The sequence below is a fragment of the Pogona vitticeps genome, chromosome 2 (genome assembly GCF_051106095.1).
Source record: "Pogona vitticeps strain Pit_001003342236 chromosome 2, PviZW2.1, whole genome shotgun sequence".
In the NCBI taxonomy this organism is placed as follows: Eukaryota; Metazoa; Chordata; class Lepidosauria; order Squamata; family Agamidae; genus Pogona; species Pogona vitticeps.
Genome location: NC_135784.1, coordinates 203,240,615 through 203,264,977, shown reverse-complemented (window position 1 = coordinate 203,264,977; position 24,363 = coordinate 203,240,615). Strand labels below are relative to the sequence as shown.

Below are 24,363 nucleotides of genomic sequence, written 5' to 3'. Positions count from 1 at the left end.
ATGCTTGAGAAAGCCTTTTGCTTTCTAATCAATAGGAGTAGGTAGGATTCCAAATATTAGGAATTATTATTACAGATATTAGGAATTATCTAATTCAGATTGGGATACTTCTGGATATATCTGAATATAGTATTATTCTGTGAACTTCAAATATTTCTGAATCTGAATACACATCCCTATTTCGAAGGGAATGTACAACAAATTTGCCTCAAACAGTGCCACAATGACAACACTCACAGAAATAGCTGGCACATGTGTGTGTCCTCAAGCTTTCCCTAAACAAATGGATAACATATTGTATGTGAAAAATGGAACACAAATAAGAAATACAATTTTATCCATTTAAACTTCTCTGAAAAGGTCAGAGTCACCCGGGGTACTGACTTATTCAGAGTGGGATGAAGTAAATAGGAAGCCATACTCACAATAGCCTTGAGCAGAAACCCATGCCAAGAGACAGAGGCGACAAATTAGTACGAAGCAAAACAGCAGCCAACAAGAGAAACGGTTTAGTATCTTTCTGAAGAACACATTTAAAGCAAGGCATTCTCACTGAGCATGCACATTTTCTTCTCTTTCTACGCTGTCTAGAGCTTCTTCCTCCTGTCGAGAGAGCTCTGAAAAGCTATCACAAATGTGTTTCAGGTACATGAATGAGTGTTCTCACTAAAAACAAATGCTACAGACAAGAAAGACACTTTTTAAAAAAATTACACAAACATAACCTAAAATTTCAAAAGGGGACAGTTGCAATCACTGAAAGCAGATGACATGAATTTATCAGTTTCATGCACAGATCAGGTGTTTTTAGTATAGCTATACAAAAGCCACTAAAAACAGATGTACATGTTTATTTAATAATTATCTAAATCAACAAAATACAGTACATGTTACAGTAGAAATTTGTACTTTTTTTAAAACTAAAGGTTAGCCTCTAAATATCGCAATCAATAGTGAACACCTTATAGGCAAAAAACATTTTCATACGTACTATTTTCAAGTATTGAAAAAGAGCATTTACACTCTGGAAGTTCTAGATATGTATGGTGGACCTAAACTGTGACAACCACTTTCCTCCAAGGAAAGGAAGGCTCTCAAAATAATATTCTCCCCTCCTTTCCCTCATTAGATAAATTATATTAGTGGTCTTTCATATCATGCATTTCTGTGGATGCAGCAGAAATTGTTTTACCAAGTTAACCAATGGTTCTTCTCATAAACTGCGGCAAGGCAAGGCATTCTAGGAAATACACCTTGCATAATATCTTGCATTGTAAAGGACAAGTCTTTGCACCCAATAAATTAAATCCAAAAGGCAATCATGGCGATCTGCACCATCAATTTAGTTTCCTTCCATTTAACCCCTTGGATATTACTCCTGGCAAGTCTATGTTGGAGTCCTGACTGTGAGATTTAATTTTTCCTTGGGAAAGCCTATTGGGTTTCACTGGGGCAGGAAGGTGGGAGGAGCTCAGCTCAGCACTAAAAAGGGCTAAATTGGGTAACCCCACTCTTACATTTTCATGATGGAAGGAAATGGTATCTGGCAGTAAATTTAATACAACTAACATTAAAACAGCAAGCATCTGAACATTTGGCACAGTTACACCCAAACCGCGTGTATTTTTGTCTACTCTACTTACATCTTCTGCTTTTGAGCCTTGTTCCTGTAAAGATTTCTGCAACTCTTCAACTTGGGACTGTACTTCAAGCAATCTCTGATTTACAAGCCTAGAAATAGGAAAGAAAATGCTACCTTTAAGAAGCACTGGTCTTGGTTCACCTCTAAAAGCTAGTTTTTACAAAATGTTCATAAATGTGCATTTGTACTTTGAAATTAGAAGATGTTCATACTAGTGGCACACAGCATCCCTCCCTCCCTCCCTCCCTGGTCTTTTCGTATGTACTGAAAGGGAGCCAGCAAAAATAATAAAATATGATAACAACTTAGCAAACCTACAAATAAAAGATAAAAAACAGAAGCAGGGACAATTATGACAAAACACAATAGTACATTACAGCTTCTAAGACATCCCAAGCCTTCCTAAAGAAGAAAAGCAATGCTACTAGGCTGCAGTTTCCAAGTATGGGAATGGCAACAGAAAAGCTCTCTCCTTCCTTCAAGACAAATGCGGGTTTGGAACAGAGAAGGGGACCTTTCTGAGGATTGTTTGCTAGTAGAATTTTAAGCTTTAGCGGGTGCATAAACAAGATGATCAGAAAGGAGCCAAAAAAGCAATAATGATGACAAGACATGGCATCTCAAGCTGAATGCCATATATTGAAAACCATTTTGAAAGCAAAATGACTACAGAAAGGCCTAGGGAAATATTAACATATTAGATGAAAATGCATCTGATTCAGAACATACTGGGATGTTCTGTTTGTTGTTGTTGTTGTTGTTATGTCAGGTCACCTCTGACCTATGGTGCTCCTTTGAATGAGCAATCTCCAAAATGTCCCTTCCTCAACCAACCTGCTCAGCTCTTGTAAACCCAAGCCTGTGGCTTCCTTTAGGGAGTCAGTCCATCCCGTATTTCGTCTTCCTCTTTTCCTGCCACCTTCTACCTTTCCCAGCAGTCTTTTCCAGAGAACCCTACCTTCTCATGATGTGCCCAGGACAGTCTCAGTTTCAACATGCTTGCCTCCAGATATAGTTCAGGCTTGATTTGAACTATCAGCAAATTCCCCTGTACCTTGGCATTAAAAGTCTGTTGAGCTCTTGTGTCTCCTCAAACCCTGACTGAGACGGTGAGAACAACATCCAAAACAATCACCTAGAGAGGCCTATACTGCAATGCACTGAAATGCTGCTTATAGTTAGAAGCCTCTCTCAGAGCCCTAGACTAAAAAAAAAATCAATGTCACCAGTTGAGCACTGTGGGATTCCAGGGAATGGAGAGAAGAAAAGAGAACCGTTCGTAGAGATCCCAGAATTTGAGAGCCAGCTCAGAATACCAAGTCTCAGTGTTTAGTTTGCTATTTGTTTTGGACTTCAGTGCCCAGAAGCTTAAGCCACAATGACCAAAAACTGAAGTTATATAAAGTCACAGAGGGCCAAATATTGAAAAGTGCTGGCTTTGAAAACACAGGGAACCCAGAAAGGGGATTACAGACCTTCTACATTCAACTTATACTTCAATTATAGATCTTTTTGCATTTGCCTAGGTTTAGGTCTGCACCTCCTAGTAAAAATACACGTGTTTTATACACATACTGTTTCCCTACACACACCACAGCAGCATTTGAAGGCAACACACAAATATCATGCAGTGATCATGTCCTTTAGAGACTGCTGTTCTATCATTGCTTCTAACTGTATTTGCTAACTACTTGCAGACACAATGTCCTTATTTAAAGTTTTCATCACTGGATCATTCTTCTTCCCTTCACATTTTATGATGTTATAGAGATACAAATGTCTCCCCTTAATCTTATAACTGCAGAGCTGGAAGGGTCCCTATGGATCATCAAGTCCAGCCCCTGTCAAGGAGGCACAGGGAGGAAAGCAGACCTCTGGCTCCGCAGCCACATGACTACACCACTAACATATCAAAAGAAACACTGTGAAATTCATTGACAAAAAACAGGTATCATTTTCGTGGCATATGATAGGTGATACAGAAGAAACCTGTAGCATGGGAGAAGGCAAGTAGTACCAACAGTCTGAACGAGGCCCCAATACACTTGAAAGGGAAATAGACCTTTCCTACCTGTTTTCTGTCTCGAGTTCATTCTTTCTGAGATTGGCATCATCCAAGAGGCTCTGCAACAAGGCAATCTTTTCATTATCAGACCCTTCTTGGTTAAGCTTTAGCATCTTGTTTTCATGTTGAAGACGAATGAGTTTTTCCCTTGAGAATCAAGAGGGAAACAATTATGCGTACCAGGGAAACAGATCAGTATTATCATAGTAGAAAGTGTTATCCGTATAGCAGTCTATTGTCTAAAGTCCTAGCTAGAAATAAAGATAATTGATTTGAAAAATTACGGGAGTTATTTTTTTTAAAGTAGACTGTGTTGATATTACATCTATAAAATGATGCCCAGCACAAAAACTTTTGGGGTACTTACTTGATTTCAGGGGTAACAATTTCTGCAGCTAAACTGTCTGAGGACTCCTGACCTCCTAGTGGCAACAATCCTATATAAAAGAATGTGAAAAAGGAAGTGTTAGACAGCATATGGCTGCTATTCAGGGCATGAAGGAGCTTAAATTATACACTTTTAAATACTGTGGATTTCAGTGGAGGGAATGGAAGAACATGTTCACTGTGTCATGCAATCAAAAAGACATATAAATGCTGTTTGACTGGAACATGACAAAACAACAAAAATGCTAGAACAAGTGCTCCCTTGTACACAAAACATCTGTAAACCAAATAGACAATGACATAAATGAAATAATTCAAGACTTTTGTAAAATGTAAACACTGTTTAAAGAGAAGAATACTCAAATAAGCAATTTGGAAAATTCTCAATTTACAGAATTTAGCTCTGTCTTCATTTAGAACTAGAAGTCTCTAATATTCCTTACTCCTTTTCATGGCACAACTAGAGAGAGGCATGAACCACACAGTTCAGTGGTTTGGTCCAGTTTGGTGTGGTGCCTGAACAGGTGTTCTGCAGGTGCCACACACTTACTGCCCACTCATCAGCAGCGATATATGCTTCCCTCTGCCTCCTCTAGCGGCCACCCACTCAGAGGAGGAGGCAGGGCAAGGAAACCCACTGTGCTGCTTTTGTTTGGGAAATCGCCCTGAGGAGCCAGAGGATGGAAGTGCACTGCTGCCAGTGAGTGGGAGATCACCCAGAGGAGGTGGGGGAGGGAAGCCGACGGAATACCTATGTGGGCACCATGCTGAACCAGGCTGAACCACGGTTCATGCCCATCTCTAGGCACAACACTTCCCAATATCTAAGCTGTTATTAATAATAACATTCTCCATAAGCCTCTAATAAGCCAGTAGAGGATGTTAAGCTGCCACTTAAGAATTCTGTAATAAAATTACAGGCTAGTTATAGTAAGCATTAGAAACTGGGTGACTGTAGACATACACACTAATTCTCAAGCTAGAAAGAGATGAAAATGTCAGAAAACTTCGGAAACTGAACTGAGACCCCATATAAAGTGACCAAAATTCATCTCAATTTACTATGGTCCTATAAGTGAAAACTACAACCCAGGTTGGTTAACTTGTTCACTCTGACATTCACCCGTACCTGAAAAGCTACTTTGTGCAAGGTGGAAATTGTGTAGAACTATGTGGATAGAGCAACAAAGTTCTGGCCTCTGTGTGTATATATGACATGTATAGGCTGAGATCCTGTTGTGCAATTTACATCTGCAGAGGTATGATGACATCACAAGCATGGCACAATTTTCAATAATAAGAACTTCCTACTTCAGTCCCTCTGCTTTTCTGACTCCTGACCAATCCCTTTTATTGCACTGAATCCATGTAAGCCAGAGAACAGAAGGATATCTTTATTCACAGAAAATCTGGCTGGACCAGCAACGTAATCTGCTAGTGGCAATTTTTGGTTATTAAAGACCTCTTCTTCTGTCCTGTAGCTCCCATGGCTTCAATGCAATGAAATGGAATACATGAGAATTTTAAAAGATGTGGGATAGAAGTAGGAAGGTTTTAATTATTGAAAAATACTCCTTGACTGTAACATGTCATGTTTCTGTAGGTTTAAGTTACACAACAGGATATCAGTCATAGATTTGTGTTAGCAATCTGCCAGAATACAGCTTAAAGTTGATACATTAGCAACATGGCTGTAATTCAAAATAATATACTTCATGACCTATAGATAAAAATCTGTTTGTTATATGTTCTAGAACTGAAGAAGCAAACCACTATAAAGAAAAAGTTTATAAAACTTTTATAAACTTTTTGATAAGTTTATAAAAGAAAAAGTTTATTAAAAAGTTTTTTTATAAACTTTTTCTTTTATAAGAAAAAGTTTATAAAAATATTATTTTTGTGATACTATGAGATAGCAAACCCTTTCAGAAATAGCTAGCCTTTGGTTAACCCTGTTACTCACTTCAAAAGACAGTCCCCCTAAGAAACAATGTTTGCAGTTTTATCTGAAGTCCGTCTATGAATTTATTCTTTGATAAGTAAGGAATCTAGCTCCATCTCTCGGAACATAAATTGAATTAGCTCTTTCAGGGAGAATTAAAATATTTATTTATGACAACAAAAATGATCCAAAAGTCCAAAAAGTAATGGAGGTGTAATTAAAAAGTAAGAAACACAACACAGAACAGAAAACATATTAATAAATAGAATCTGTTTCTGGATAGGCATACTATTCAATTTCTTCAAATACCAGGAGGACTTGTTTTTCAAATATTCAATTTTCAGAGGGTTTTTTTTTGGGGGGGGAGGGTTTAAAAGAAAAAAAATCATACTGTCCATTCATTTTCTTTACCTGAAGTAGTAAGCTGTCCCTCTTGTGCTTGCACACATCGAATCTCTTCAATTGTTTCTTTTAAGGAATCTCTCTCTGTCCTTAACCGCTACATAAAGGGGGAAAAAGACAAACATTTGACAATTCTACTAGTCAGTTCAGGAAGCATGAAGTCATAATGTCACTTGAGCTACTTATTATGAGTTACGTATGAGTAATCAAAATTTACTATTTCATAAGCTTCTAAAGTCTCAAATGAAAATAATGCAAAGCTTTTAATAATTCAGAGCAAATATCAGTGCTGACCCTCATTTTATTTAATCATTCACTTATTCATCCACTCACTCACTAAAATATTTCTATCCTACCCTACATCTAGAGATTTCATGACATAATACAGTAAACAAAAAACATTTTAAAATTTAAAACTATTTAACATAATGAAAGAAAAAAAGAACATGTTTATTACTTTTATTTTTATTTTTTCTTGGTTATGCTTGCACATACTTACATGGCTACTTTGAAAACTAGAACTATGAAAGGCACTGGATTCAGTCAAACTGAGTGGACATCCATCAACCTCACAAACTTGCACAGTATAAATGGACACAATATTTGTTAGCAAATGCAAACAATATATCATCCCAAAAGACTAAGCGTGAGAAATTGTTTATGGTTTGCATATCCACTAAAGACAGGGAAAGATCATGCAACACTCTCTTCTAAAATTACTGAGCCATCTAATCAACACTCCTTATTTAATAAAGAAGGAAAAATTGAGAATGAAATTGCACTTACACAATATTGCATCTATCCAGCCAAGCACTAAGCCAAGCAGAAGTGTCACTTTGCCCCACATCTGGAGAACTTTTTCCATAGACTATGGCTCAAAGAAGGAAATGGCAGTCCACTCAAAACATCTCTGACAATTCCAGCCATTACGGATGAAGAAGCCCTCTACACCAACGTTTTACTCAAGAATGGACTATAGTTATTAGGAATGCCATTCTGAATGAGGACACAGCCCATCTAGCTGCTAGTACATCTCTGACAACAACCTCTGTCTCCAGATTAATGGAACAGCCATGGATTACCTATAGGGGCCTCACAATATGCAAACCTGGAACAATGGTTTCTTAGTTGTTGTGCCCCAAAACTGTTACTCTGTCTGAGACACCTAGATGACATTTTCATTATTTGGTTACATGGAAAAGATGCCCTGGAGACATTACACCAGAACATCAATAACTTGTCTCCAGCTTCCACCTTGAACACACCAAGAAGCCAAGAAGCCTATTCCCAGCTTTCCATCTGCTAAATAAGAGAACTGTAAGAAAGATGTGGGGAAGGAAAACAGACACTGCAATCCATTGAAAAATGCCTACTTGAGGAGAAGTGGATGACAGCACTGGAAGACTTAAGCATTGCTTTGAAGGAGTTGATGTAAACAAAGTACTAATTGTAGAGCAATGCTGTAGTAACTAGCAGTTTAGAACTAACCATACACAGAAAGATTAATAATTTTTTTCTCCATAGCATGATTTGTATGATTCATCCTGTCAAAACTAGAAACTATTTAAATTACCCTGAATAAGACATAAGCAGGCCTTTCACATCATTTGAGAAAATAAGAGATTCTAAAATACATAAAGACAGTTATCCGAAGCAAATAAAGCTTATCAGGAATCTGGGCATAGTAGAACAGGAACATACAAAGGGAAAGTTAGGTAATTCCATTCTGAAATCTGATATGTATTCCTTTCACGTTCTGATAAAGCATCTCATAATGTCCCTATACCACAGTGAAAAGAAAAAGACAAAGAAAAAAAAGGCAAAACGTGAGCATGCTGAATTATGTTTAGAAGTAGGATTTAGAACAAGATTACTTGAATGGATGGCAGTAAGAATAGACAGATAATCTAAACATGACATCTGGATTCTAGGACAGAATACAAGGAGAATACATGCATCAAAAATGCTGATGTAAAACACTAGGAGAGAGAAAAGATTAAGGAGGACTTGAGAAGATTTCAGTTTTCACCATGTGAAGATTAAGATAATGAATACCACATCCAGAAGGAGTTGTCAAACAGTTAACTAAAGGAATGACACTGAAGAGAAAAAGGCAAGCATGGAAAATATTTGGAGCAATAAATTACAGTGGTGCCTTGACTTACGACCATAATCCGTTCCAGAAGATGGGCGTAACTTGAAATGGTCGTAAATCGAAGCACCATTTTCCATAGGAATGCATGGGAACACGATTAATCCGTTCCAGAAGGAAAAAAATACAAATATAAAATAAAATAAAAATAAAACACTGCAAGCGCCATAGGAACGCGCTGGGGCTAATAAACACACAAAAACAAACAAAAAAAAACACTGCAAGCCCCGTAGAAACGTGTCGGGGCCGGGGGGAAAATTACCAAAAACCCCAAAAGAAACAATGCAAGCCCCATCGGAACGCGTTGAGGCTAGAAAAAAAATTACCAAAACCGAAGAAAACACAGCCAGCCCCATCGGAACACGATGGGGCTGGGAAAACACACACAAAAACATCCCCACACACAGCCAGCCCCAGTGGAACGCGATGGGGCTGGGGGAAAAACACAAAAACCAACCCCCCCATACACAGCCAGCCCCATCAAAATGCGATGGGGCTGGGGAATAAAACACACCAAAACACAAAAAACATCACAACACAGAAACATACCCCCCCCCCCAAAATCCAAACCTACTCTGCAAAACAAAGTAAATGTACTTACTCAGGAGCAGAAAGCAGCTCCAAGCAATCCGAAGCCTCCTCCGACGCACTCGCTCTAACCGTTGGGGCGAAAGAGCTACAAAGAAGCAGCCTCTTTGCCTACCAACAGTTAGCAAATTTGAATTCCCCGCTTTTTTCCGGTCACAACTCAAAGCTCTGGCCACAAGTCAATGCAAAATTTTGCAGCCGGAGCTGGTCGCAACTCGAAATGATCATATGTCGGGACGTTCGTAAGTCCAGGCACCACTATATACACTATCTGGATAAACATGGCATTTGACACCAGAAGAATAAAAATAGTACCAAGAGTCACTGTGGCTTAGTTTATACATAAATCCATGGTTTAGTGCTAACAAGAATGAGCCATTTGCTCATCAACTCCTCATTCCCATTCCTGAGAACTCTATTTATTTATTTATTGGTTTGTAGCAAATTATAGGTTGCCACAGAATTTGAATGGGAAAATAACATGCTTGCCCCACAAAACAGTACATAACATGGATTATGTGAGAGAAGAGCATGCGTGTCTGAAGTCCAACCACAGGCAAACCACAATTTATTTATTTATTTATTTAATTTATATACCACTCCCATTAGTGCCACAGCACTACTCTGGACAGTTCACAGTAAAATACACAATCAAAATAAAATAGCATGATAAAACCATGTAATGAACTAACCACAAAAGACAGAAGATGCCGGAGCAATGATGAAACTACATTTAAGATAAAAATTAAAATTAAATTAACTGGGCAGAATTGTACAATCACCTCAACTCAGCTAGAGCTGGAGTGGAAACCCTCCCTGAAGAGTCATTGCCTCTTAAATGTCCATAGGGAGGGGGGCCAGGCAAAGCTCCTCCAGGAGCTGGTTCCACAAAGATGGAGACACCGCAAAGAAGGCCCTTACTTCTAGCAGAAGATTTATGGGCCTTCCTCAGGGTGGCTACCCAGAATAACCTCATCTGCAATGATCTGGTGGGTTGAGCAGTTGACATTGAGACAAGACGCTCCAACAAGTAACATGGGCCCAAACTGTGGAGAGCTTTATATGTAAGAGTCAGAACCTAGAACCTGATCGAAGACTCAATGGGTAACTAGTGGAGGCGAGCCAGTTCACATCTAATTTAACATTAGATCTAATTTAACATAAGATGTGAACTAACATAAGAAATAGTAATGGACCCCCCTCAGGAAGAGTCTTAGGATATAAAGTTGCTACTTCTCCGGATAAAAATTTGCAATATTTACATACGTACATCTTTTTCTTTTTGCAGACTGTCTACTTTTTCTTTGAGCATCTTGTACTCAAACTCTAATTTGTCTGCTTTCTTGGATTCTTCAGACAATCTATTCTGGAGTTCAACTACCTGCAAGAGAAGAAAGAGATCACCAATCACCAATAAAAGCAAGATGTAAGACACTTTACAAGAGTGGCTCAGTCCACATTTGAAGCTGCCTTTCTTCAATTCTTTGTCCAGGTTCAGATGACATAGTAAGTTGTGGCTCCTTTCACGTAGAAATGAAAGGTTTCAAATCCTGTCCATGTCAAGAGAAAAAGGCTAACATATGAGCCATTACCTCACTTAAACTCACCCTCGTTGATTTAAAATGTGCAGACTCATCTGGTAATTTTTAAAAACCTATTCTAAGATATATTTGCATCTATTATACTGTCTCAATTATAATTCAATCTAGATAACAGGAAGTATATATATATAAAGTCATGCAGCAAAAATCGCTGCTAAGCGATTTCGTCGCTATGCGATTTTAAAAAGCCCATAGAAACGCATTAAAACCTGTTTAATGCATTCCTATGGGTAAAAAAATGACTTTAAAGCGAAGATCCTCCATACAACGGCCATTTTCGCTGCTTCTAAAGTGAGGAATTGGCGCGAAAACACACCGGGCGGCCATTTTTTTACCCGGTGGCCATTTTGGAACCGCCGATCAGCTGTTAAAAAATTATCGCTTTGCGATGATCGGTAAGCGAAACAGGGAACTGATCATCACAAAGTGAAAAAACGCATAGGAAACATCGCAATGCGATCGCTTCTGCGATTGCAAAAAGTTCGTCGCTATGTGGTTTCGTCGCTAAACAGAGCACCCGTTAAGCAAGGCACCAATGTATATACACACTCACACAGTGAGTTTAGTGTAGTCATATGATCTATAAACATATACAAATTTAATCATTATAAAGGAAGGAAAACAAGTTAAAAAACAAAAACCACATTTTATGTTCAGGCATAAAAACAGAGCCCTTCTATGTAGTGCAGCCAGGAAGACGTTAGCAACTTGGACCTGTTATATACAAATTCTGGTCTGGCCAGTAATACATGACCAGACACTTATCTGAAAAACCCTGAAATTTATGCAGCAGGTGGTGAATCAGATCACTCCTAACAGATAATAGAAAAGGTCATTTATTTTTGTTGATAAGAAAATAACATAAATTTACATTTTTGTCAAATAATGATTTGCTGTCAACGGAGCCATTCTCTTTTTACTTAACAAAGTTGTCATTGTTATATACTGTCAAGTTGCTTCTTCTTATTAATGACTCTGTGAAGTAACACTCTTCCACAAGTCCTATCATTTAACAACCCTTTTCAGGATTTGAACATTAAAGACTATGTTTTCCTTTACTTCAGTGGTTCCCAACTATGGGTAACTCAGATGTTTTTGGACCGCAATTCCCAGAAGCCTTCATCACCAGCTGTGATCAGTTATTCTCTGCAGCAAATCTCTTACGATAAATTGCTGCTGACTAAAGGTGATTTCAGGGATCATGTATATACAGTGGTGCCCCGCTTAACGATTACCTCATTGTACGACGAATCCGCTGTACGATGAGGTTTTTGCGATCGCAATGTTTAGATAAGGGAAAATTCGCTTTATGATGATCAGTTCCCTGCTTTGGGAACCGATTTTTCACTTCCTGACGATCAAAAACAGCTGTCGGGTTTTCAACCGCCCGCTGTTCAAAATGGCTCCCCACTGTGCTTAGGACAGATTTTTTGCATTACAGGCACCGGAAAATGGCTGCCCTATAGAGGATCTTCGCTGGACGCTGAGGTATTTCGCCCACTGGAACGCATCGAGCGGTTTTCAATGCGTTTCAATTGGCTTTTTATTTTCGCTTGACGACAATTTCGTTCTACAGTGATTATGCTGGAACGGATTATCGTCGTCAAGCAAGGCACCACTGTAATGCGATAAAGTCATGCACATCTCAAAATCATCAAAGGAAGTCACTAATGCCAATTTGTTGCTGATGATGATTGATTGATTGATTGATTGATTGATTGATTGATTGATTTATATGCCGCCCACACTACCCAGAGGTCATCACCACTGCACATGTGAAACTGTACAACAGGATTTCAGCCACTTTTTAGACTATGAATGTATTTACATTACACAGTCACAACTGTTTGATTCCAGGTTCACGCTACGAATGCTGAGAACTAAAGTTTAGTGTGGTACTTAGAATTCTCTCTTAGAGAGTTCCAGCCCATCCTGGTGAATTACACAAAGAGAATTCTGTAATTCACCAAAGGACAGATTTCAGAATTCCAGAAGACAGAGCCATATCAAATAAAGCAGAATTAGACTAGAACCCTGCAGTGCGGATACACTCTTTAACTTGCTTTTACACCTGATAATTAGAAAACAAATCACAACATTCATTTAGTCCTATCCCAACAGGTAAGACAGGCTCTGGTTACCCAGAGTAATAAAAAAATTATATGTCTGGTATGGCAGCAAATAATGAGGCTACATACAAAAATATAACTTGCAACATTTTAGAATATGACCTAAGTTTCTGGGGTGCTTTGGAGAAGAGAGGAAATGGACGTTATATTGCATTCACTCTTAACTCTTTGATATCTTAAAAAATGCATTCCAGTACTGGATTTACAAGTATTCATTTGTAAAGGAACTACTTCATTTAATTTTTGGTTACTGAATTGCTACTTTCCTGGGACACAGGGGGTGGGGTAAGGTTTCTAAGTAATTATGAAAAACATATCCAAATGTGATCATAGGAACAGAGTTTCAAGAAGATACATAAAATTATACTGTTAATTAAACAACTGATAATCTCCAATAAAAAGTGGACTATAATTTTTAAAGAAAGAAATTCAATGCTGAGCTAAAATGCCTTAATTAGATTTTCTGAGCTATAGAGAAACTGTTTTAACCCTCTATAGCCCTAACACTGAACAGCCTGAGATGGCCACCTCAGGTGGCAGAACAGGAGAGGTGGCGAAGCCACTACAACACGACTGCTACCATTCTCTCACATTTTGCCAAAAGCAGGCTTGGCCAGTCCCTGCTGCTGTGTTTGGCTCCACTGAGGCTGGCTAGGATTTTCATTAAGACATGGCTGCCAAGGTCCTATAATAATATTTACATGTCATCACGTTGAGGGCTCTGTAGAACTGACCAGCTTGCCCAAAGCTACACAGACCAGTTCTTCTCTTAGGAGGCACAGTGGGGAACCTAATTCTCGACCTCTGGCTCCACAGTCAGGCACCCAACTCACTCCTCTATACAACTTGCACCAACTGTTCTATAGGCAATAATTTTGACATGTCACCTACTTAAACTTAAACCAGTAACTGGCTAGTGTTGTTGGAGCCCAATTGTATAAAGGTGGATTGGAGGAGCAAGGTCAAGGCTTCTTTGGGTAGGATGCGGGGCTGCGGACAGTTCCGCATGTGATGGGAGTGAAAGCCGAGAAAGCTGCAACTGTGGCCCTATGTAAGGTGGGGGAGAAAGTGCTTTACTTCCCACCTCACATAGCAGAAGCCCTTGTACCACCTCTGTTTAACAGACATCTCTAAAATGAAGTAAAATTCATTTACTATTCACAAGTCCCTTATAGTATTTAAACTATTAATGGGTATTCCAACTACTCATAAGTACAGACAAACCATTTTCATATAGTAATTACAAGGATATGGCAAATATAATCATTTGCTCTGAAAAAAACTTTACCATTTTACACCTATTTAGGTTATATGTTCTGCAGTCATTTTTTCTTTGGTTGTGATCCTTTTATTACCTCACACTTGTTTTTACTATACACCAGAATAAAAATATTTGGGGAAGTGTTTTTAGATGTCTATCTTTTTGGTTCATAGCTATCCAAGAGGAATCTCTGTCCATTTGTTCGTCAAGGAACCTTCAGAACTGCAAAATGAAAACTATGATCTGGAAGTGATGAAAGACCCAGTGGCTGAAATGCAATAGTAAGCCAGAACTAGAGTAGTCCCATTAAATCAGTGGAACACATGTATATAGGTAACAGCTCACAAAATTTCCACTGATTCAATGGGCCTCCTGTATTTTATCCAGTGGCTCTAAATCCTTTCACTTCTGATCTCACCTGTCTCTTGTATGTTTCCAGTTGACTGCGGGCTGCATTGGCTTTCCTCAACTCTTCTTCTAAGCTTACAGTGTTCTGCATGTACATTGTATTCTTCTCCTCCAGGAGTTTCACTTGTCTCCGTAGATCTCCAAGATCTTCAAGTTTCTTTTTGTACGAGTCAACCTGGCTTTCTAATTTAGCCACTTTGTCAGAGGAATGCCTGAAGGAAGGAAGACATTACAGTAATTTATTTAGAACATTACTTACTCCTCAGAGCTAGAAACTCGTTTATACTGCAAAAGGAAAGCGAAGTGCACTACTTCTATACCACCCGAAAGTGCTTCAAGCACTCTCTGGGTCGTTTACAATTTATTTATGCAGGTTACACATTGCCCCTTTTCAGTGAGCTGGGTACTCAATTTACAGACTTCAGAAGGATGGAGAGATGAATCAACCTCGAGACGGCTACCTGAACCCGTTGGGACTGAACTCAGGTTGTGAGCAGAGTCTTCACTGCAGTACTGAAATTTAACCACTGCGCAATGAGGCTCTGAGTCAGACTTCCCAACCTACTATGTGAACAGGAAAACTATCCTTTCAATTTTCCTACTTTTCCAAATATCACGCTAGTTTTCTAATGTGAACATTAGAGGTACTGGTATTCAAGAGACCTTTGGATTGTGTGGGCGGCATGTAAGTTAAATAAATAAATAAATAAATAAATAAATAAATAAATAAATAAATAAATAAATAAATAAATAAATAAATAAATAAATAAATAAATAAATAAATAAATAGGTAGGTAGGTAGGTAGGTAGGTAGGTAGGTAGGTAGGTAGGTAGGTAGGTAGGTAGGTACCATAATAGGAGAAAGTTCTTGCAAGAAAGCTTGTATACAAAAATGCATGCAATTGCCATAATTTCTTTTGCTATGTAGGCTAGAGCACAAACTGTGTGAAATTAACTTTTTCTTGTAAAATGTGAATGTCTTGAATAAAACAAGAGGGAAATTAATCCATTCCTACTCCAGAATAATATAAAACCACATCTATAGCAAATAAGCAAAAGCCTTTTTACTTGTTGCTTCACGAATGACAAATACTGATCAGGACAACCTCTCTGGAGAGAGAACTGCAGGACTGAGGCCTACTAACTGAAATGGTTCCCAACTACCTTTGAGCACCTACCTGCCTTTTATCAGATGTTCAGAAGGCTAGAGTCTGAGCTGAATAGATTCATGAGAGAGTCCTTGTTCTACTAGATCCTATGTTCTCATGCCACTTAAGGCTTTCAAAAGGTAAAAACCTAACATTTCAGATTCTGTTGGAAGTAGCCACAGAAACAGAATTAAAAATTGGGCAGCTACTTTCTCTAAACCCTGATCTACAAATAAATGTTTCACTATATTTTGTAATGACTCTACTTTCCAATCAATCTTCAGAGGCAGGGTTCAGGAAGTAATCACTGTATTTTCATTTTAAATTAAGCCATATCTAACATACTGTCAGTTCTGTTTCTTTAAGTTACGTTTTAAAGAACTGTTTAATTGATGAAATCACATCCTTAGCAAGCATTTTTACAGTAAATTAAAAACTAATATTCTGTGACATTTATTATTATTGCAACAAAATAAAAGACACAGAACTATAAAGTGAGAGATGCAGTTGAAATCTGTATCAGCAATAATGACTACACCTCAGTAATCACACCCAGTAACTGTTTTACCTTAGCACATCCATTTCATCCTTCAGAGACTGAGCTTCTTCAGCCAGATTTGTTAATTCTTCATTTTGCTGCCGCAGTTCTACAATCTCCTTTTCTAGCTCTTCACAACGAATTCGGTAATCATCTTTTGCTGCCTCTAACCTACGAAAGAATAACAGAACAGATTTTAAAAACAGCAGCTTCCCGGTCTTGTACAATTAAGTATTTCACTCTCTCATACAATACTTACCTGAAAGTTTCTTCTTGAAGCTGTTCCAACTGTGTCTGTAGCTGTAAATGTCTACGTCCTGCTGGGCTGTTTGGATCCTCTATGGAATCAGATTGATTCAAACGCTCCATCAAGACCTGGTTCTCCGCTAGCAAGCTGCTTTTCTCCTCTTGCAGTGCAGCAACCTGTTACCAAAAATGCAACAGTAATACTAGACTATGCTAAAATTCTGTTGTCATATTTGCACCATATAAAGTTGATGATGTCACTAGCTGCAGTGATTTTTGGGGAATAAAACACTTCTGGTTTCTCCTCCACAAATTTCAACAGTCCTGTCCAAAAACACTGCCCTTCCTGATGAGATCATGAAGGTGTACCTTATGCAAAAGGACTTCAGCTAATGTACAGCAAAGAAAATACATTGATCCCGCAAATACATTTTAAAAGAACCAAAGCAGAAGTTCTAAATTAAATTAGAACAAACAGAATTTCAGTCACTTGATTTCTTTTGTTTGCTCTACAGTCCTACATAGACAGGAAGAATATACAGTGGTGCCCCGCATAGCGAGGTTAATCCGTTCCGGATTAACCGTCGCTATCAGGAAACATCGCTATACGGAACAGAAAAACCCATTCCAATGGGGCCCAAAACTCACTGTTCTCTGATGTTTCCCCATCCGGCCGCCATTTTCGCGCCCTCGGTAAGCAAGGCCAGGGTGTGAAAACGCTGCACGTGGCCGTTTTGGGCATCCAGCGGCCATTTTGGAACTGCCGATCAGCTGTTTTAAAAAATCGCTATGCGAAAATCGGTAAGCGAAACGCTTACCGATCATCGCAAAGCGATTTTCGGTCATAGAAAGCATCGGTATGCAATCGCATTAGCGATCCCAAAAAAACAGATCGCTATGCGAATTCGTCGTTAAACGGTGCGCTCGTTATGCGAGGCACCACTGTACAGTGGTGCCTAGCTTAACGATTACCTTGTTAAACGATGAAACCACTTTACGATGAAGTTTTTGCAATTGCTATTGTAATTGCAAAACGATGTTCCTATGGGGGAAATCGCTTAACAATGATCGGCTCCCTGCTTCGGGAACTGATTTTTCGCTAGACAATGATTTTAAAACAGCTGATCGACAGCTCTAAAATGGCCGCCCGCTGTGCAAAATGGCTCCCCGTTGTGCTTTAGGACAGATTCCTCACTTTACAGGCACCGGAAAATGGCCGCCCTATGGAGGATCTTCGCAAAACGAGCAGGTATTTCGCCCATTGGAACGCATTGAACCGGTTTTCAATGCATTTCAATGGGTTTTTAAATTTCGCTTGGCGAGGATTTCGCTTAACAGCCATTTGAACGGAACGAATTATCCTTGTCAAGTGAGGCACCACTGTAGATGAACTTTGCTTAAATACACGTATGTGTTAATAAGAAAAGCAACTGCAACCAATACAAATCTAGATGAACCAAAATATACAGCAATGAATATATTTTAAGTACAGACAAACCAATCTTACACACACTAAATTCAGATACAATGAAGCCTCGAGATCCTCTGTATGCTCCCTTTTCAAACGTATAAACTTGCAGGGATTTGGCATTCTGCCTGAACCATTACTGTTTAATGGCAGCTTTTTGAAATGTGCTGTACTTCAAAAAGAGTGAGTAGTTTCCATCATGAATTTCAGAAAGTCCTCAAGTTGTGTCTGATATTTAGAGGGCTGAACTCCAAATCATACTTCTTACTGTTCAAACAGCTTTCTTACCTGCATATCTAGTTCATGGCATCTCTGAGCAATTTCTTCTTTGGTTGCTAAGGCTTCATTCAATTCTTCTGTTGTTTTCTTCAACTATGTTTTCAAAATACAATTAATTTTCCTTTACTGAAAACAATTTAATGCAATCATTTTTCCAGGGCTCTGATCCAAAGAAATCATTTATATGCACAAGTAAAAAAATGCACATGGAAATATAGTACACTTTGACAAAGTACTGTACTTGCAAAATTTCTGTTGGTGCAGCAGCAAACTACAGTATTTTTGATCTAAGGACCACAACAAGTTGAATGAAAATGAAACTACCTAGGTGCACCTGATCCCTTTACTCATAAACAAATGATTTCTTCAGATTGCAGTACCAAAGCCTATGATTATAGTTACTTCATTTAAAAGGTCAATTACTCCCATGGTTCAATAGGAAGTTTTAGATGAATAAGAAATATAAATTACACACACTATGCATTCCAGGGAGAATACTGCACACAATGTTTAAACTTTTTCAAAACCACTTTTCTTTATAAATGTGAGGAATGAATTGTGTCCATTTAAAATCTTTTTTTGCATATGACACAAAAGACTGGGAACTGGAAACACAAGGAATAATGACAAAGGTTAAACCTCCGAAGATCCATTCCATAGTTCTATGCTTCTATTCCCACGGGGAGGGGGACCTGCACTTGCTTGTTTAGAGGCACAGGCAACTGCTTTTTTCTAGCTCAAATTAGCCCACTACACCAGTATGCTCTACTCCAACTCTAGTGATGAGGGAAAGATCTTTCCAAACATCTGAATGTGAATGTTGTGCATGAAAAGCACATTGTACACGAACAAACTACAAGATAACCCCAGATAAAACCCAGAATGGTCTCAACATTTATTTAAAATGACTAACATTCATCACAGTTATGATGAGTACATCCTTCTTTATAATACTTCTCCGATATTAGCAATGATGATTTGGGAATGAAACATGGTATCTGGAAGACTAGTGATGTAGTGGCCAAAATCTTGGTGCTCAATGTAGTAAAACTTGTACTAGAGCAGGCCCAATGAATAAATGGAATGTGGTGAGTCAACTCCTCTGCAAGTTCCATTGATTCAAATAGGCTGACTTTAACACAGTTAATTACAGTTAAAGTGGGCCCATTTGAATCAATGGATCTTATGAAGAAGTTGACTCACCAAATCTCCATTGACTCAATGCACCTACTCTAGTGCAATTTGCTATGCTAAGCAACAGGATTTTGGCCACCAGGAAATATTTATGTCATGTTGAACAAATTACAATTTTGAAAAATGCAAGGGCATTCCAAACACATTTTGGCATCCAACTATTTCTGCTTATTCTCTCCTTTAGTAAATGAAGCCCCGCACTATTGGGGCTCCATTCTTTTTTAGTATGAAAGAGTATTTGTAATCTTGAGACAGAATTATGCCACAGTTATATCACAGAAATAGTTACAAAACTACCCTCCATATTAGTTTACTATTAAATTATGCCAAACTAGATTACCGTATTTTTCGCTCCATAAGACGCACCTTTCCATAAGACGCACCAATTTTTTAGGAGAAGAAAACAGGAAAATATAATATGGTTTCTTCGCTCCATAAGACGCATAGACTTTCCACCCCCCCTGTTTTGTGGGGGGAAAGTGCGTCTTATGGTGCGAAAAATACGGTATTTTATTCAGTTCTGCATAAACATATTTATTAGGCAAAACAGACTGCATTTTTTCATAACAAGGATCTTCCATTTACTTATATGATTTGAAGAGAAACCAGAGTATGCTTGTTTTGGAGGGTGTTATGATTTGACTGGTGATAAGCATCTCAATGAGTCATTATAATCACTTGTTTTTAAACTGGGAATTTTTTCTTATATCACATATTGTAAACGTCTTTTGTCAGAAACAATAAAATTGTTGTTGGCTAAGTAAAGAAAACTTATCTTTACATATGTTGGCTGATACGTTGTTCATGCAACTATGCCTGGGTAAAAGTGGCATCATCAGTACTATGTGTGTGTAGTTGTGTGAACAGCACTGCAGCCATTTTATGAGAAACATATTTGTTGAAACATTTGCTTGATAGCTTAACAAAAGGCATAAATTCTTTTGACAAAGAAAGCTCAAGCAATGGAGTAAACAATCTTATTTGGTTGGCATAAAAATTACTTCTTTAAAAATGTTATTTTAATTGTACAGCATATATACCCCACTTTTGTCTTTTTTTATCAGTTCTTAAAACTGGGAAAGGGAATATGTTGCAAAAAGTTTGACCATATCTGGAAAATAAATTTAAATCACCCAAATACTGCACCTTTTGGAAAGGCTGTCAAGAAAATGTGTGGTATCTCACAAACATTAACTTTTTTTATTAACCCTTAACTTCTGACCCTTTTTGAGTTTATTAATAACTAATACAGAGTTTCCCCGAAAATAAGACAGGGTGTTTTTTTTTTAATTTTTAAAAAATTAATCTTAATTTTTGCTCCAAAAAACGCAGTAGGGTTTATTTTCAGGGGATGTTTTTTTTCATGTATAACAATCTACATTTATTCAAATGCAGTTATTTCATCTTCTTTTGATTGCTGCACAATGGTGGAGGGTGGGGTTTCACTTAACTAGGGCTTATTTTTGGGGTAGGGCTTATATTATGAGCAACCTGAAAAATCATACTAGGGCTTATTTTCAGGTTAGGTCTTATTTTCAGGGAAATACGGTATATTGATAAGAATGTTGCAGCTGTACTCAGGCATGTTTGCTGCTTAATTTGAAGTTTCTCTAAAGATTTTTACAGATTCAAACAAGAAAATGCAAACTAAAAAGAAAAAAATGGGGGGAATGAAAAAGAAAAAGAAAGCTACAGTTAATTTACAATATGTCAGGAAGTTTGCACATTGAGCTCCACTAATTAAAGGAAGAAAAAAATATGCTGTTAGATACCTGACGGTCAAGATCAACGTAAGCATCATTTCCAGCAGAGACTGGAGATTCTTTACTCATCAACTGCAATTAGATTACACTGGATTAGAAAAAGCAAAAGGTTTATTTGTATTCGTTTAAGAAATATGGCAATCTAAAACACAAGGAAGCTTTGGGCGAGTCTGTAAATATATAAATATAAATCAGAGGTGAATAATCAAGAAAGTAACTTACATTTACTATTGATTCCACTAGTTAATATTTTGCATAATTTTCTTTGAAGGATGAAGGTGAGGTATTATCTCCATTATTGTAAAAAAGAACTTGAACATGCTTCTTAAGTTTCAACATCGTTTTTCAGTACCCCACTTATGCCAAAGTTATATACATATATAATTTTCATTACAGAATTGAATGTTCAAGATTTTGTTTTGTTTATCAAACTTGAATCTTCATAGCCTGAAGCTGCATACACAATCCAGAGCCTATCCAATGTGCTGATTACTAAGGATGATCCTTGGAGGTAGGATAGTTAACTTAGGGATGGTTCTAAAATTCTGAAATAGCCTGATTGTCAGCTGGTGCTGTGAAACACATCCAGACAACTTACGAACATACACTGGTGAATGGGTACACACATCCAATAACACATGTATAAAAAGATACTGGGTTCATGTATGAAGGAAAATTGAAACAACAAGGACAATAAATAAATGTTATTTGTGTTATTTGTGCAAAATGTTTGCACATTTTTATATTTGATTTTGCACCTAAGAATCAGGTGCAGAGTTCAAACAGAGCATGTGTTATGGTGAAGTCTCTCTCTCTTTCACACACACACACACACACACAATTTTAAGGAGTGGTTTTACCAGATTCACACCTCCAGTGAGTTTCCATGGCTGAATAGGGATTCGAACCCTGGTCTTCAGAGTCCTAGTTCATCACTCTATTCACTACACCCTACTGAGTATCAGTGGATTCCCTCTAGATATGGCAGCAATCATAGCTTATTCAAAGATCATATGCATAATCATTCTATAAAATGACTGCTATACAGCACTGTTGTAGTGGCAGACTTTTTGCACTGAAAGGGATTACACTAGATGACTGTTGATGTGCCTTCCACCTTAATCCTGTTGTTTTTTTCCAGACCAGGTTTGAAGTGATTTTTTGCAATGAAATCCAACTCAGAGATATAAATTAAAAGGTATAAATTGGAAGCTATTTATAAGTCTTTACCAGCAGAAAGCAACAGAAAACAATTAACAAAGATGCAGTTTGCAAACAGGAGGATTTCACCTGGTATAAGAAAGGACCTTTGCCAAGAGAAACTTGCTTCTAATTAAACATTGCAAAATGGTGGGAGAAGGAAAGGATGGATAACATGGCAATATATCAACTGCAGTGCTGCATGACAACTGTTTTTCCATATCTATCAGCCTCCAGGAAAGGAATGCCTCAGCTACAATAAAACGTTCTAGAATCTCTAGAATCTGTTCTTTTTTCTAGCAGCAGAGAGAACAACCAGTTTGTTGCAGCCAACTGACGAAACAAAATTCCTTTTCAAACTACTTCTAAATTCCTGGAGAAATACTATTCTAAAGCACTGTAATTAAAGTAAGTCTTTAGTTTAAATACCATTCAGATTGGAAGCATTCACATTAGTATTTAACATAAAACATTCAAATCTTTCTCTGGTAGTGAACTTTATATCAATCATTCTTACAACACAAAATACAAAGCTGTAATGTTTCACTACACCTTAATATCTTCTCCCTTCTTGACAGGATCAATCATAAGAAGTCACTCTTTCCTAAATTAATTAAGGTGTTAATAATAAGATCTGGGACTTGGGATCACCAAAGCCGAACAACACTCAACTTATTGATCTCAACAACACAGCCTCCCCACCAGTAGTTCTAAAATGTTATAGGAGCCACAGGGAAGGAAAGACAAAAAGGGAACTTAGTATCAATATCCAGAAGTTTCAGTCTTCTAGATTTAAAGAAAAGTGGAATTATTGATTAAACATTTAATCTACATTAGAAAATGTGAGTTTGCCTATAGGAGGACAACAAATACGGGGTATCACCAAGTTTCACTTATTCTGTGAATTGTTTCTTTCTGCTTAACTGAAAGAAACAGCTGTGATTTATGTTCTCTAACTTTAATATACCTTTAACCCAACTTCTTACCTCCTGAATAGCTGTCATGACAACATGCTGAACGGACTCTTCCATCAGCATGATGGTCTGGATATACTCTGCAAGAGAGCAATGTTGGCATGTTAAATAGTATTTATAACAATCAAAAGACTAAATACAGTGGTGCCTCGCTTAACGAGCGCACCGTACAACGACGAAATCGCATAGTGATCCCTTTTTTGGGATCGCTAATGCAATCGCTCAACGTTGTTTAGATAGGGCGAAACTCGCTTTGCGAAGATCGGCAAGCGTTTCGCTTACTGATCTTCGCAAAACGAAGCCCGACGATCAGCTGTTCGGCGGACAAAATGACCGCCGGAAGTCCCGAAATGGCCGCACGCAGCATTTTCGCGCCCTCGTTAAGCGAGGGGAGGGCGCAAAAATGGCTGCCGGCCATCCCGGAACATCGCTGAACTGTGAGTTTTCAGCCCATTTGGAACGCATTAAACGATGTTTAATGCGTTCCAATGGGTTTTTTTAATCCGTTCAGCGATGTTTCGCTATAGCGAAGGTTAATCCGGAATGGATTAACCTCGCTATCCGAGGCACCACTGTAGCTCTATAATTCCAGCAGAGTCAAAACTTTTTTTCTCTTTCCTAAGAAAAGTTGACTTGTGTTTTGAATTGTAAACAAAGCAAAGGATATGTAAAAGGATTATTCCTACACAGAAAGGAAATGTCCCTATGACTTAACTATGACATTACTCCTCACTCAGCATTAGTAATTTGACAAATGCAAACATTAAACAGAAGAATGGGAACCTTTTGCTACTGAAGATACAGCCTTGTTTGTTCTTGATAAAGTTGCTTTTATATTTTTAATCATATTTTAATTGTTTTATCTTTTTATTGCATTCAGATTTTTGTAAGCTGCCCAGAGACTTTTGGGTAGTGTGGGCAGCATATAAATTAAATAAATATGTATACTGTGGGCAAGGATAAATGAATTCATAAT

The 24,363-nt window shown here is 37.9% G+C and overlaps 1 protein-coding gene across 2 annotated transcripts in view; it reads right to left on the bottom strand.

Annotated features, from left to right (window-relative positions):
* The window catches only part of HOOK3 (hook microtubule tethering protein 3), a 73,222-nt gene that overhangs the window by 17,528 nt on the left and 31,331 nt on the right, over nt 1–24,363 (bottom strand). For both annotated transcript variants that reach the window (XM_020801383.3, XM_072991955.2), the window contains 11 exons: nt 23,400–23,467; nt 21,223–21,285; nt 18,266–18,349; nt 16,523–16,686; nt 16,294–16,434; nt 14,588–14,789; nt 10,449–10,559; nt 6,448–6,535; nt 4,075–4,144; nt 3,714–3,854; nt 1,644–1,731 (listed from right to left, as the gene is read on the bottom strand). In XM_020801383.3, coding sequence (XP_020657042.3) covers nt 1,644–1,731; nt 3,714–3,854; nt 4,075–4,144; nt 6,448–6,535; nt 10,449–10,559; nt 14,588–14,789; nt 16,294–16,434; nt 16,523–16,686; nt 18,266–18,349; nt 21,223–21,285; nt 23,400–23,467 — 1,220 coding nt within the window. The remainder of the gene's footprint in view (nt 1–1,643; nt 1,732–3,713; nt 3,855–4,074; nt 4,145–6,447; nt 6,536–10,448; nt 10,560–14,587; nt 14,790–16,293; nt 16,435–16,522; nt 16,687–18,265; nt 18,350–21,222; nt 21,286–23,399; nt 23,468–24,363) is intronic.